General features: G+C 34.9%; 1 protein-coding gene across 2 annotated transcripts in view; it reads right to left on the reverse strand.

The window, feature by feature from the left end:
- Nucleotides 1-16,290, reverse strand: part of LOC129757203 (uncharacterized) — a 483,998-nt gene that overhangs the window by 23,836 nt on the left and 443,872 nt on the right. For both annotated transcript variants that reach the window (XM_055754336.1, XM_055754337.1), the window contains exons 8-9: nucleotides 12,761-12,913; nucleotides 12,421-12,603 (exon numbers count right to left, since the gene is read on the reverse strand). In XM_055754336.1, coding sequence (XP_055610311.1) covers nucleotides 12,421-12,603; nucleotides 12,761-12,913 — 336 coding nt within the window. The remainder of the gene's footprint in view (nucleotides 1-12,420; nucleotides 12,604-12,760; nucleotides 12,914-16,290) is intronic.

The raw sequence follows: 16,290 nt of genomic DNA on the forward strand, positions 1-16,290 counted from the left end.
CAGCAGTATTAAGATTGATGGCGTTTGAAAGTGGTTTGGAATTGTATCGAAAAAAGCTTGACATTTGTGAGGGACGGTTTTTACACTTCTTTGTCCGGAGCATTGCTATTTGACGGTGCTATTATCGGCAACGAGGTTTTAATACCACCTTTGGACTTGTTACAAAAAGTGCAACCTAAAAACAAGAATTCCTTACTTGTTTGATTTTTTGACCGAGATAAGAAATTTTTTTTTGTGAATGAAATCCAAAGGGCCACTTTAATGTTAGGAAACATCATTTGGTTTAACTACTTAATACCTACTTAAATTACTTTTTATAATCCACTAGCTGACCCGGTGTGCTTTGCTACACCTTTCAAAATCAAATGATATTTTCAGAATTCACTCAAATTTTTATTGTTTTGTTGCCATTATTTTGAATCAAATTATAACACTCTTTCCATTCTTCCCGCTGGAAGAAGGAAGGGGTCTCAAACAATCATTTGAACATGTCACGTTTCCAAATATCCGCCCATGCCAAATTTGGTTCCATTTGCTTGATTAGTTTTTGAGTTATGTAAAAAATTAAAAAGAAGCCCCCCCCCTTTTTATCTTCCTACTGGAAAGAGGGAGGGGTCTCAAATAATCATAGGAATATTTTTCGTATCCAAATACCTTCCCATACCAAATTTGGTTCCATTTGCTTTATTAGTTTTTAAGATATGTAACAAAATATATGAAAGAGATCCCTCCCCCTTTCAACTGTAAAGAGGGCGGGGTCTCAAATAGTTATTGACATATTTTTCGTATCAAAATACCTTCCCATGCCAAATTTGGTTCCAATATCTTGAATAGTTTTCGATTTATATGAAAAATTGTAAGGTAGTCCCCCTCCCCCCTTCTTATCACCCCACTGAGAGGAGGGAGGGGTACCTAATATTCATTGAAATATTCCCCGTTCTCACACACCACCTCATGCCAAATTTGATACCATTTGCTTAATTGGTTCTCGAGTTATGCAAAAAAAATTGTCTTTTATTTGGAAGGCCCCTCCCCCCTACCTGTTAGGGGGAGGGGTCCCAAACCATAATAGGAACCTTCCCCGGCCTCCAATACCTCCACCTGCCAAGTTTCACGGAAATCGGTTCAGTAGTTTCCGAGTCTATAGGGAACAGACAGACAGACAGACAGACAGACAGACAGACAGACAGACAGACAGAAATTCATTTTTATATATATAGATTTGAACTTTAAGAAACCTAAGCTTTTAAAAAAAATCCAACACGTTATTTATTTTAAAGCCAACGACTTTTGTGGAAGTAAGTTTCCAGCAACCGGACAGATAAAAACAAAATCCGACAAAGCCAAGAAAATTGTTTGGCGAACCACTAGAAATAAAACCTCTGCACTGGTTTTTTGCCATTCTGGTTTCAAGCTTTCTTTCCAACTACTGCAACCGCACTGTGGAAAATTCCGTTGTTTTTCTACCGAAGCCAGGTATCACGTCTGTGTGCAAATTCGGTTTGGTTTTATTAGCCTCATAAAAATACCACAGCTCCAGCAAAATTTCCGAGCCGTTGTTTTTACTCTTCACCATAGGTAAGAAAAGGGGCCATGTTTCATTGAGATTACTTTTACTTCTGTGGGAGAACTAGAAAAAAATCACCCTCAGACTCTCCTCAGAATCTTTCGGTATTTCTGGAATGTGGATGTGAGTTAGTGGCAGCAGAAAGATGATGGCGATTTTCTTAGAACAAAACGTTTAGCAAAAATTACTTGGCATAGACCGAACAATTCGCAAATAAGTTACTTTTATCTTGATTTATGCATGTCATGCCAGATGAGATTTATTATCTCAATCGATTCAACGTTTCATCGTGTTTAATTGACCTTTTTAGCGCCTTTTCGATCAGATTTCTTCTGCGTTAATGATTTTTGGAATCTATTGCCTCATTATTTATCTTTTCTAATTATGTTCTGTAACTAGGAGTTTTTTTAAGGCAGAGAAGTATGGGTTTAGTAATAAAAACCATCAAATTATTATCTGATTACTAATTTTCAAAGAATTAAATTTCAATTCCACAATTCTTTGAAAATGATTTAAAAAGTTGTAGCTTTTCCTGGCATTACTGTAGAGTTCATCGTACAACCATTATGCCAATGCAACCATTATGTCAATCACGGAGTGCAACCATTATGCCATTGGCCAGGAGGGTCCGCAGGTGGACCGTAGTTTATAGCAAGCTCAAGCTCAAGCTCAACTTTATTGTTACCCAATTGGCTACGCGAAATATTTCTATGAATACAATACCTCTCTGTTCATCCTGTAGTGAAATAGGAAGAGGAAGGAGGGCTCCCATACAAGTTTTTTAGCATAACATAAAAACTTATCAAGCAAATGACCATAGATATGTGGAACATAGCGTTATAAGTTTACAAAAAATGTTTTGAAGGTAGTTCGAGATGGATTTCTATCTGTCTGTCAGGTGTTCCCTATGGACTCGGAGACTACTGAACCGATTTACTTGAAACTTGGCAGGTGTTTTCGAGGCCTAGAAATGTTCCTATTATGGTTTGAGATCCCTCCGATTCACTGGAAGGGGGACAGGGGTCTCTTAAAGAAATAACAAAAGACAGATTAGACCAGCGGAGTGATAGGAAAAAGGAGAAAGGGAATACTTTTCAATTTTTTAAAACTCGAGAACGTTTAATTTAGAACGTTGAGCTAAGGGAACCAAATTTGGCATGTGAGAGTATTAAGTAGAACACAAGAAATGTTTCTATGATTATTTGAAACCCTTTCCCTTCCAGTGGGGATGTAGGAGTGGAGGAGGGGGCTTCATAACATTTTTATTGAATGGCTTGAGAACTATTCGAGCAAATGGTACCAAGATTGACGTGAAAGGGTATTTAGGTACCGTAATCCGGGGTAAAATTGGTCACTTTTTTCAATATTTCTTGATTATTTTTTCTGTTAAGGGGAATGTGGCATGTTTCATCTTATTAAAACCAGTACTGGACTCCTATGAATGTAAAACATTGTTGCAGAAATTTATGAGATTACTTTGAATTTGATTTAAAAATCGATTTAGTCTCTGTTCAGAATTTGATGCTTTGGGCTAACATTGATCAGTCTCTATTTTGACGGTTTTATCGAGTTTTCTTGATCATAAAGGATACAAAACACCTTCATAATATTTACAAATGATAGTTTTTCAATTTTACCTTGTTTTTTTAGCGTTTTCTTTCAAAAACATTTATAATCGAAAAAAGAACAATGATGCTGTATACATTTAGGGGCAAAAATTATAACCATTGCTAAATAGTTTAAGCTTCAAAATACAAATGAAATTTCACCTTCACACATTCTCCTAGACCCTCCCACTATTTTCATTTTCATTTTTTCTTCTTGCGAGCCTTGAAAAAATCGATATTTTAAGATTTTGAAATTACATTTTTACTAACAGGAAGAAAATTTCAAATACAAGCCAAATTTTGTCTATTTTATACAGAACTTATGAGTTTTCAAACGTAGAAAACAGTCTTCAAAAATTCAAATTATAGACTGAGTTATTGATGATGATGTGGAAAAATGTATCGATGGTCAAAGTTACCCCGTTTTACGGTACGAGAAATAGTTCTTTGAATATTTTTACCCCTCCCTCCTTTTAATGTAGAGGTAGAAAGACGAAGGGAGTTCCTTTACAATTTCCAGATTAACTTGAAAACTAATGGATCCAAATTTGGCATTGGAATATATTTGAATACGAGAAATAATTTTATGGTATTTTGAAAACCCTCTTTTTTCCAGTGGGGAAATATGTTGAGAAAAGGTGCTCCCATATATTTTTTTTTCTCGTTATTCATAACTTATTCAGCAAATGGAACCATATTTGGCTTGGGATGGTATTTGAGTACGAGGAATGTTTCTTTGAATATTTACTACTACTGCCTTCTTCTAGCAAGGTGATAGAAAGGAGAAAGAGGAGCTTTCTTTGAGAACTAATCAAGAAAATGGAACCAAATTTGGCATGGGATGGCATTTCTTCTACAATTACGGATAAAATTAGGGAAGAGGGGAGCTTTCAAACAAAATGGTTCTATGATTATTTGAAAGGACACCCTTCTTCCAGGGAGTACATAGGAATGGGAAGAGGACCCAATATAATTTTTTTTGTATAATCGAAGAAATTATTAAGCACATAGAATCAAATTTGACATGGGAAGGTATTTGAGTACGAGATATGTTTCTATGAATAATGCAGACCCTTTTGCCTTTCAGTGTTAAGCGGGGCTGGACGGAGGGGTTCCATATAAATGTTGTTGTATTGCTTAAAAACGAAGAAAAGGGTGAGAAACCCATGCAAGTAAAAAATAATTTTTGACATCATTGAAGAATCGATACAAACAGAGCAAAAATAGAAGATTTCCTAAAATTAATTTAGGGATCACGTTTAGAAAAATGAGATTGAATCATCTTTGTAGTGCAATTCTAAACTCCAATTAAGGCTCTCATTTTAAAGCCTGAAGCCTCTTGAATTTTGTTGAAATTTGATTTTTGATTTTTTGATGCCCAAAAAAAAAATTTAAATAGTTTCCTACACCGGGTCATCTAGTCACAAATAAAAACAAAATCAGGTGTTTCTTCGAATCAGAATCAACTCCAAATATGGAGCTAAGTCGTTTTTCGGAAAAATGGATGTTTTCAATGGAATGTTCAAGCATTGTAAAATAAATCACACCTCGCTCCCAACTTCATGAGCACATTTTATTGTTTACTAGCTCAAACATGTTTGCTTTTTTCGATTTTTTTGAAGGGTTGCAGACATTCGGATGATTGTCATTTCTTCCAGACAATTCCAATTTTTTTTTATAAAAAAACGAACACACATATATAGGGGAGAATCTTGATCCCTGGGGATACTTGATTCCTTAGCTACATCTCGATACTGGAATGTCTTACAAAGATCAAATGTTCTAGAAAAATGTGCCAAAATTAGCAAAATAACAATTCTTGTAGTTTAAAAAATTTAAACAAAATATTGTTTGAGTAATTGAACTTTGTTTGAAAAATTTCACAAAATGTAACTTGAAGATCTTTTTTCATCGCTTTAAAGTGTTACTTACATGGGAAAATTATGAAAAAAATATTTGTTCCAATGTATCCAATCGTTTGAGCGTAAAATGAACTTCATAATGCCATATTTTCAAAGCAATGGAAAACTCTAAGTTTTTTTCAGAAAAAGTTTTCTAAAATGTTGATTATGGGTACAGTTGATCCCCTAGAGTAGGGTACTATTGATCCCCCTTCCAAATGGTCATGATTCTTCTTCTGAATTGATCGTTATGATTGCTGATTACGAAATTACTAATATTTATCCAAAAACTAATATTTACCAACCTATTGTCTGAAGAAAAAAGCAAAAATAATTAATTTTCTCTTAATTATTAGTTTGCAATGTTATGCAATGTTATTAGAGTTGAGACAAAGTTATAGAATTTTCTTCTTATGTCTGCTTTAAATTGTGAAATGAGAACAAACATGACCAAAATAGTCAATTAACATTCTATCTTGGGGTTTTGTTTGATTTTTATACAAGGATTAGGGCTTCCTGAATAAAAGATCAAGGTTCCTTCAATAGGGGATCATGTCTCCCCTAACTTCAGAAAAATCGCAATTTTTTTACTCCCACGAAAATGCTTTTAGTTCATCAACGGGTTCAAGTATCGTTCTAATTTTTGGAGCATAGAAACTTGAAGTTTCAAGCTGTCAGAAAATGTAAAGACGGCGAGTTGCTAAATTTTTCCAAAAAGATATGGTAAAAATAAGAAAAGGGGATCCAGTATCCCCACTCTTCCCTACAGTGCACAGTGGTGCAGAACATCGATCTAGCTGTACGAAATTAATAGCGCCCAGGGATGAAGAGATAGACATTTAATGTCTTGAGCAACATTGTTCAGTTTTACAAGGGGCATATTCTAGTATCAAAATTTTTGCCAAGGGGTCCACCGATAGCGAGATAAAAATGCTAACTTTTTTGTTTTTCAAATTAGGGCTTTGATGTCTTCGACAAAGTTGTTTATCTGATCAATATACATAAGTTTGTTGAATATGTCAGAGTCCTGTCACATGACCTTCAAGAGTTACAGTCAAAGTAAAAAAAATCTCTTGAAAAAACAGTTTTTTGAACCTGACACGTTGTAGATTGGATAAAATGGTTCGCTGTCTTTGAAACAAAGTTGTAACAAGCCACGATCTACATTTGTCTCATACATTATGATGGGTTTAGAAGTTGCTGAAGCTCTATAGAAAGCATTTAGTGTATTTTATTGGCAATTTCGGAAGGCTCATCCATCAAAAAGTGCACATTTTCGCAACATCCCCTTTTTTGTGATTATTTTTGATGATAAGTGGAACCATTTCCATTTGAAATTAGCGCGGAAATAGGTGGAACGAGTTGAGATTTGAATGATTGAAAATAGACATTTTATGTAAAAATTACCTATATTACTTATAGAAAAAACGTTAAAACATTTAATTTGTTCATAAAGTGTTGCAGTTTTCTTTTATATATTTGTTTTATTAAAAGACATTTCAATTCAATTTTTCAAATCATTTAAACCCCAAAAAATGAATGGAACTTATCTGTTAAATTTGTTAGAGCACTAAATTAGTATTTGAATTATAGAATTTTGCCATTACAATATAACTGCTATAACTGGTTCCAAGTAACTGTATCCAAGTAACCAATCTTACAAGCAATTCGCTTTTGTCTTTTCTTTGAGTCATAAGTTTTAATCGAATTTGAATGCCTTTTAATCAAACAAAATATATAAAATAAAAAATGCAACACTTTATGATCAAATTAAATGTTTCAACGTTTTTTCTATAAGTAAAATAGTTAATTTTTACATAAAATGTGTATTTTCAATCATTCAAATCTCTACTAGTTCCACCTATTTCCGCGCTAATTTCAAATGGAAATGGTTCCGCTTATCACCAAAAATAATCACAAAAAAGGGGATGTTGCGAAAATGTGCACTTTTTGATGGATGAGCCTTCCAAAATTGCCAATAAAATACACTAAATGCTTTCTATAGAGCTTCAGCAACTTTTTTTTTTGTTTCGATTATAGTCGTTTTACCATCTTTATGGCAATCGTGACTTTACCAACGGTGCAGTTGGCGGATCGTTATTGAAAAACTTATCCGGTACAACTGTGTTCGATGTTTGCTCTGGGCTCGAACTCGCGGACATCGGGCTCAGGAGACAACAGACTTGCCAACTGAGCTATATCACAAGCCACATATAGCAACTTCTAAACCCATCATAATGTATGAGACAAATGTAGATCGTGGCTTGTTACAACTTTGTTTCAAAGACAGCGAACTATTTTATCCAATCTACAACGTGTCAGGTTCAAAAAACTGTGTTTTCAAGAGATTTTTTTTACTTTGACTGTAACTCCTGAGGGTCATGTGACAGGACTTTGACATATTCAACAAACTTATGTATATTGATCAGATAAACAACTTTGTCGAAGACATCAAAGCCCTAATTTGAAAAACAAAAAAGTTAGCATTTTTATCTCGCTATCGGTGGACCCCTTGGCAAAAATTTTGATACTAGAATATGCCCCTTGTAAAACTGAACAATGTTGCTCAAGACATCAAATGTCTATCTCTTCATCCCTGGGCGCTATTAATTTCGTACTGCTAGATTGATGTTCTGCACCACTGTGCAGTGATAGAGATTCCTATAAGCCCACACACATTTTTAAGTTTATTTTCATCTAGATTTGAATATTATTATAAATAAATCAAAATAACTGTACAAAACTGATAGACAGTGGACTGATTCCATTATTCCATTATCGTGGATAAAATTTATGATAACTTTATCTTTAAACAAAACAAAGTCATGATCCATGTCTCCAAAAAGACTTGGAAGAAATTCCCGTAAGAAAAATACATTTTCTGAAGTTGCCAGGTCGCAATCGTACATGTTCAAGGATACGATAGCTGGCATCTTACAAATGTTAAAAACATCACCATCACAGAAAGTGTACTATGTATGCCTTGACCTATATTCAATCTCATGACCGCTATCTTAGAAGACTTGAACGGTATCTCCTAGACCACAGTCGGTTAGGACATGAATTGTTCAAAGATTAATGTACAGATGTACAGCATGACTCATAAAAATTGCGAATATTTTTAACAGACTGTTTTGGATTGTTTTCGACAGTTTTTAAGGATTTTTTATGTGTGAATTGCTCTAACCAGGGCTACCAGCGTGCTTAATTTTTTAGGGTTTGCCTGATATCTCAGACTCATTCTTATAACCTGATAAACCTTCGTCTTACACTAATTTTTGGAAATATGTATGATTTTGTAATTTTCACGGATAACTATAACAAACAAAGCGGTTTACATTTCTAACCTTATCCATCTCACAGTGTCAATACCTATGATATTTTTGGAAGTTTATATGCTTGCAACTGCTGTACCCAAGTAAAAAAGATTATTTGAGATCCCCAATGAATTCATGAATCCTTTCCTGAAAGGATGTACAAATAATCCTTTTAGAGATCTAGAGTGCCAATTTAGCATTAATTCGTAAAAAACTTCTTGTTTTGGGAAATTTTTGACTTCTATTTTTTTGTAAATTTGGTTGGTGGATACTTTTTTTTTATAAAGGACCTTTATTCTAAGTTCAGGTTAATCATTTTTTTTGTTATAACAGATTCTATCGTACAGCGTAATTGGTATTCCAACATTTTTTATATGTTTCAACAACATTTAGAGACATGATGAGAATATTATTCATAATAAGAAGTTAATTTTAATCAATTGAATATTTTACTCATTTTTTTAAGTTGTTAAGAAAAAAAACACCATGATGATCACCAATTGAACTGTGAATTAAAAGTTTTTTAAAACTTTCCAGCTCAGGTTTGATAAAAATACGTGAACAAACAAACGCATGCATAAATTAGCTAACAGCTTAGTAAATCATCGAACTGAATCGGCTGGGGATGATTAAATGGCCTGAATTTTGTACAAACAGCACCATACACCATGCCACAGAGGGTTGTTTGTACAAAATATTTCGATCCCGAACGATTTAACCCGATCAGGAAAGCATATCAAAATAATAACTCAAACGTATCTTACCAAGATATTTACATCTAATTCAGTTATAATTAGGTACTCAAACATTTTGATTAAAAGGTTCTCCAATCTGAATTATATCTTATTCTGATTGACAAACTTGAATGGGGTTGAGCTCATATTCAATGATCAAAATTTTTTTTCGGATTGTCCTAAAATAAAATGATTATATCTTATTTTGATATACGTACAACTTTTTCTGAAACACGGACATCGAAGTCAACGGCTCAAACCTTACATTAACGAGTTTCGCTCCACAGATTCATAAAATTGAATCAAATTTTTGGGAAACCAAAAATGGGGCATGGTTTTATCAATTTATGTGGTTTATTGACCTTCCACTAGAAAATATTCTCGAAGCACTCATATCTTGATAGTTATAATTGTGATATAATTTGTTCCGTCCAATATCAAACTATGCTATCTGAACGAGATATAATCTTGATAGGAGCATATCAAAAACTGATATAATTTAGCTATGATCGTATAGATTTTTTGATATAATTTGAGATATTTTAACATCCTACGAGTACTGAATTATAACTCATTTAGATAGAAAAAAATAAGTATCAAAATATCTCATTTTGATATAATTTTGTTTTTCCCTCCTGATCGGGAACTCAAACCGTTGCGCCTTTTTTTGAGCAGTGCCATACACGATGCGCATCGTGTTTTGCACCGAGAAAATTTCATCACATTTGTGCAAATGGTGTGTGGCTCCCTTTAAAATAAAATATGGTTGAAAAAAATGATGATTACTGGAGATAAGGCGTTTCCCCACTTGTCACACGAACAGCTGATTTATCATGTTTACATTTTCTCGGCATATCGTGGTAGGGTAAACATAACAACAACATTACGCATGTTCAATGACCAGATAGTAACGAAATAAAATAGGCAATGCAATTGTATTGGTTTTGCAAGCGCACCTTGTTGAGGAGAATATAAATTTTTTTATTTAATTAATTGTAAAATCATAACAAGTTGAGACATGACAAGTATATTAATGCTTTTAATTAAAGAAGTTTTTTAAAGAAAGCATTGAACAGTGCTTATCATCAATGATCAATGTGCCGACCACAATCTGTCTCAGGAAATACTCTACCAGAAAAATAAAAAAAACATCTGCAAATTGAAAAACCATCCACTGACCCAATTGTTGAACAGTTTCTAAGTATGTAGGTACACAAGTTCCTCAATAAATAAACAGTCAGATTTGAACCCCCTCGACTTGACGATATGGGCTTATGTTCAAGCGTAGGCCTGTGCGTGCACTCTCTAACCTATGTGTCGATATTCTATCTCTATGTCAGAGGCTTATGTTGCGAAGGTATTCTCCCGATTTAGGCCTTTCCTGGAGAGAGTCGTTGGCGCAACGAGCGAGGTGCTTAGACCAAGTGGAGCGTGATCTGGCGAACGTAGGGTGTCCGAAAAAATTGGAGAACGGTTACCATGGACCGAGTGAATTTTAGGAATTATGTTCGTCAAGTTATGACTTTTTTTTGTTCTATGTTTTTCTGGGATTTTAACAGTCAAGTTATGTCGTGAGACGGAATACTATGTAAATAGAAATAAATAAACCGGAGAGAGTTATTGAAAACGAAATTGTACACATCGAGTTATTGTTTCTTTGTATGTTCCTCTTATTGCCTTATTAACCATGATAATTGATTTTTGCATTTTTTAAGGTCATACTGTATATGAAATGTTGAAGGTAGCATAAAGCATGGATCACTACAAATCACATTAAAGAGGGTCTATCTCGGAGCTATGTAAACGAAATAAAAATGTTTTTTGCTCAAATTGTAGGGTTTTTACTGCACTTTTAAGGAAAAATAATAAAAAAATTAATCCGATGTTGTTTTGATGAAATTTCGTACTTTTCGTCGAGAACCACTCATCTAAGTTTGGACACCCTATTCACTGCCCTCAGCAGCCATTTTGTTCCACAATCTCTTCATCTCTGTTGCATCCGAGTCGTTCTACCATTTTTCTTCATCTTCTGATTAACAATTGCTCAAAATTTTCCGATAGAACGGAATTGAGGGCAGTTGGGTGGGTTGACGGTACCACTGGTAGTACCTCTTCGCTGTAGTGGCAGCTAGCTAAACCTAGCAAAAACTTTACTGGTTCTTTGTGAGATCTAACAAAAGCAAAAAAAAACATTTTTCAGGCACTCCTCCTTGTACATTTCGGAGTCCATGGTCTTGTTTTTCACGAAAAACCGGGGTTTTTCGGCCGCAGCTCCAAATATCTTGCCAGATCAAACCCTTTTCTGCAAAGTTATTGGCAAAAACTAATTTGAACTTGATGGGGACATCACACCGTTCAGTGGCTTTGTAAAATTTTTGGTCAGGAAGCCTCCTCAAATCAGATTTCGCGATTTTTGAACCAGACCACAACGGGTTTTTGATCGTGGGTGTCCAAAATTAATTTTCGTCTCGCGGCTTCTATCACGTGTAACTTTTTTGGAACAAAACGAATCGTAATGAAATTTTTAGCACTGATAGAGGAAACATTTCCGAACAAAGTACTGTCAAAAAATTTCAGATCCGACAACTAGGAGCGCTATGGTATAATAAACAGTGCGTCCAGATTTCTGATGATCCATGCTTTAGCACGTTGTCGGCCAGTTTCAGAGATCGTCTTTAACGTTAACCAATATTTGAGTGAGCAGTGAACTATTTGCAAAATGACGATCCGGAGACAACAGAATTCCCACCTAGAAACTTAGCTATTTAGACTGTTTAAGACATTTTTCAAAAAAATCTTCCGTACTTTTTTGGAGAACAGTTGGCCTCCCGACTAACTCGGATAAGCGGGATTCAATTGAATGTTGATACATATTGTCATTTCATATGCATTCTTTAAAATTTATTTAAACTGAAATATCATTTCAATTTTAATGGTTAGTGAAACACTGTTCAGAAACTAATCGATTATTTCGGGAAAAGTAAAACGTTTAAAGAGTTGTTTGGAATAGTACAAGTACAATCATTCTAATGTTGAGTTTTTCCAATGGACCCAACCCAACCAAACCACGTGTCAGACAATGGCTAAAACCAGAGCTGTTGTCTTTCCTCATTTGTCGTTTCCGGTTTGCTGGAGGATAACACGTCCGGATTTCTGCAAACCACAATACCCAAAGCAATTGAAAAGCAATAAGAAACCACATTGATGCCTGCATTGTGTGAGGAAATGAATCTTTCCTCAAATTGGTTGACTTGACTAGAATGTCGGTTAACATCGGTTGATGCTAGGACTTACCTTGAGGCCACATTCGCACTTCAGAACCCACTGGACATCGACAAACTTGTTTTCGATTTGGATTTGACGAGATTGGAGCATCTCCTGGTCCAGGGGATCGATCGAGGCACTGTCCCACAGGTCGTAGCCGTGTTCGATGAACTCGAACGGGTCCCCCGAATTGAGCGGACACAGCAGCTCCACCTGAAAGGAGAATGGATGGTAGAACTTCCGTCATTACTCACACTTTTCAGTCGGTCAGTCGGTCCGAGATCTGATGTAACAACCGTTGAATTGATCCATGAAAACGGAACACTGACAGCAACACCTGTCCAACAGCATATTAAACGAAATCCCTTACCTGGATAGTTGTGGTTATTGAAGGCACACAGCACATGTTGCGATCCTGACAGTGGCCGCAAGTTTTTGGCCGGTACAGTTTCCGGGAAACACAGGGACCCAACCGCAACCGGGATGAGGACGTCCGTTGAATGCTTCGGCACTCGTGTCCTTTCTGTGTATGTGTGTGTATGCGTAAGTGTGTCAATGAGAGAGAAAACAGAAAGCTTATGAAAGGAAATCGGTACACAGATTCATCGCCAGCATCAAGGTTATAATTGGAAGGGGGGAATCCGAGCCATTCAATTGTGGCCATCGGAGTGGGGGAGAAGGAGGAGAAAAAAGGATTATACGCTCCGTTGCCTTGCCGTTGTGATAATGGATGGAAACAAAGAAAAGTCATTAGTTAATTACCAGCAATTCTCAGAAAGGGAAGGTAATTTCCCGTTGGCGAAAAGTCTAGCCTTTCCAGAAGTGATTCCAGTGGAGCATCGGACTCGAATGACTGACCTCCCAAACAAAAGAGTTTCGTGATGTGAAAAATGCGGGAAAGAGTGAATTAAATTGGTTCAGACGAAGACTGATCCCGGTAATCCGGTCCGGTTCTGCTTTATGCATTCAATTGTTGATGGTAGAGATTAATTGATTGGTTCAAGAGTGAGAGTGTGATATGAATTTAGTAGATTTTTTTATAGTGTTTATCCCGATCAGGAGAGCATATCAAAATAATAACTCAAACATATCTCACCAAGATATTTACATCTGATTCAGTTATAATGAAGTACTCCAAATTTTCGATTTTAAGTTTCTCCAATCCGAATTATATCTTATTCTGATTGACAGACTTGAATGGAGTTGAGCTCATTTTCAATTATCAAGATTTTTTTCGGATTGTCCTAAAATAAAATGATTATATCTTATTTTGATATACGTACAACTTTTTCTGAAACACGGACATCGAAGTCAACGGCTCAAACCTTACATTAACGAGTTTCGCTCAACAGATTCATAAAATTGAATCAAATTTTTGGGAAATCAAAAATGGGGCATGGTTTTATCAAATAATGTGGTTTATTGACATTCCACTAGAAAATTTTCTCGAAGCACTCATATCTTGATAAGTTATAATTTTGATATAATTTGTTCTGTTCAATATCAAACTATGCTATCTGAACAAGATATAATCTTGACAGGAGCATATCAAAAACTGATATAATTAAGCTATGATCGTATAGATTTTTTGATATAATTTGAGATATTTTAACATCCTACGAGTACTGAATTATAACTCATTTAGATAGAAAAAAATAAGTATCAAAATATCTCATTTTGATATAATTTTGTTTTTCCCTCCTGATCGGGTTATCACAAACCGAGAACAGAAAAATTCAAAACTCTGGCGTGGATTGATAGTGATTTAAACTGCCTTTATCCAGACAATTTTTTTTTTTAATTGAAAATACTCCGAAAAATGAGATAAAGCAACTTTTTTGCCCAAATGATTTAATATTTACAATAACGGCAAACATATTTGAGCAATTAAAATTCTGGCTTTCAATGAAGATCTTAATATGTCTGTTTAGTTGTTTTCAATCACTAGCAAATGCCGAAGAAAGGATTTAAATCATATGTCTCTTTTTTGCACAATAATCTGTGAATCACAAGAAACCTTGAAGGGGCAAAAGTACGAACTGCAAATGGGGCAAAAGTACGAATGATATACAGCAGGCATGTCAAACTCGTTTAAGTGTGCGGGCCGCATTAAAAATTTTCTATGACGTAGAGGGCCGCAGCCAAAATCAGTTAGAAAACATAACATATTAGTTTCGCGGAGATTAGATACAATGAAATGGAATATAGTTTTAAGTAAACTTGGAATGAAATTTTGCGTTAAATTTTTATGTGAGCTTTTAATGTTTAACATTCTTATATTATAATGCATTTGGGCTAAGTGGGGTAATTATGAACAAGGGGTAATTATGATCAAACGCCGTAAGCGCCGTTAGGGTCATACTAGGGACTCAAAACTGATCAAATGTGATAGTCTGTCATTCTATTGATAAGTTACAGTTACAACTTGCAAACCTAACTGTATAAATTTTGTAGTTAGAATTATTAAAATAAAATAATGTCTCTGAGAAACAAAAATCGTTTTGAGACGTGTCTTATAAATTGACTCCCTCGTCAATGTGAATGGAGATGAAATGTTGTTTTTGAAAGTTTTACTTTTGGTAATTGATGCTCCATGTGGTGTGATATGATTTTATGATGAAAAAAATTTCCACCCACGCACAAAGAAGTGTTCATATTTACCCCATACTTTCAAGATGCGAGGTAATTATGAACACATGTTTTCTCTGCATTGGTTTATGGTTGAAATTTACTTTTCATCTTCAAAATCACGATAACCGTCCAAACCTTGAAAATAAGCCTAAAACATTACTTCATATTTTTTTAGAATTGTGGATCTGTGATTATTTGACAAGATGCCTTCCAGCTATGTAAAACTGAAAATAACCAATAACTTCTCAACAGTAAATTTAAAAAATCAATAAAAAGTCATCACATAACAAAAATCGTTACAGTGTTCATAATTACCCCAAAGAGTGGGTATTTATGAACAAACGGGGAATTATGAACAAGCGTTTTACGCCCACAAGCTGCAAATTAAAAATTATAAAAATCTTAAAATAAAAAAGGGAACACGCCATTCATTTTTGGTTACTTTCCAGAATTCCAAAATTAAAGAGCTACTTGTTTGAGCTGATAGTATAAAAAACTGAGTAATTTTGTTCATTACCCCACCTAGCCCTATATCTATTGTCAGATTGAAGTTTATTTGTCACTGACACTTTCATTATTGATGATAAATTTTTATCAGATAATCTTGAACGATGAGGAGTTTTTGTAGCTTTCATTTTGGAAAAAAACTGTTCACAGAGATAGCTACTTGTAAACATAGCAAGAATTCTGGCAACAAATTTCCGCAACTCAACGTAGCGTTCAAGCAAATAGCTGTAAAATTTTGGTACAGCCACTTCAATGTATTTCGCTTTTAATAAAGAATCGCACTGCAGCTTTATCAACTCTAGTTGCAAATTATCTGCAGCATTTTTAGGAGCAAACGAAAATGGAGATACAAACAACGAAAATTCTTGCTCGTATGAATTAAAGTTACGAAAACGGCTTTTGAATTCATCTAGTAACGATTCTAGGTGAAGTACGTATTTATCAAATGATGCAGCCTCATTTGATCTTTTCAGTTCTGACACGTAGAGAAGTGCACAAGGTTTTCTTTGGAAATTTGGTTGATCCATAACCGTAACTTCGCTTGAAAGTATTTACATCATCACAAGCAGTTATGTTTTTTTTCTTATCCTTGCAGCTTTAAGTTCAAATCTTGCAGGTGGCCAGTGAGATCAACGTCAAATGCCGAATCCTGAACCCAGTCGTCTGCTTGAAAATGTTCAACAGGTTCACCTTTCATTTCCAAAAATAATATGGGAGAGTGGGGAATCATGGGCCACTTTTTTTCGTTGTTCCATAACTTCT

Source organism: Uranotaenia lowii, chromosome 3, assembly GCF_029784155.1.
Source record: "Uranotaenia lowii strain MFRU-FL chromosome 3, ASM2978415v1, whole genome shotgun sequence".
In the NCBI taxonomy this organism is placed as follows: domain Eukaryota; kingdom Metazoa; phylum Arthropoda; class Insecta; order Diptera; family Culicidae; genus Uranotaenia; species Uranotaenia lowii.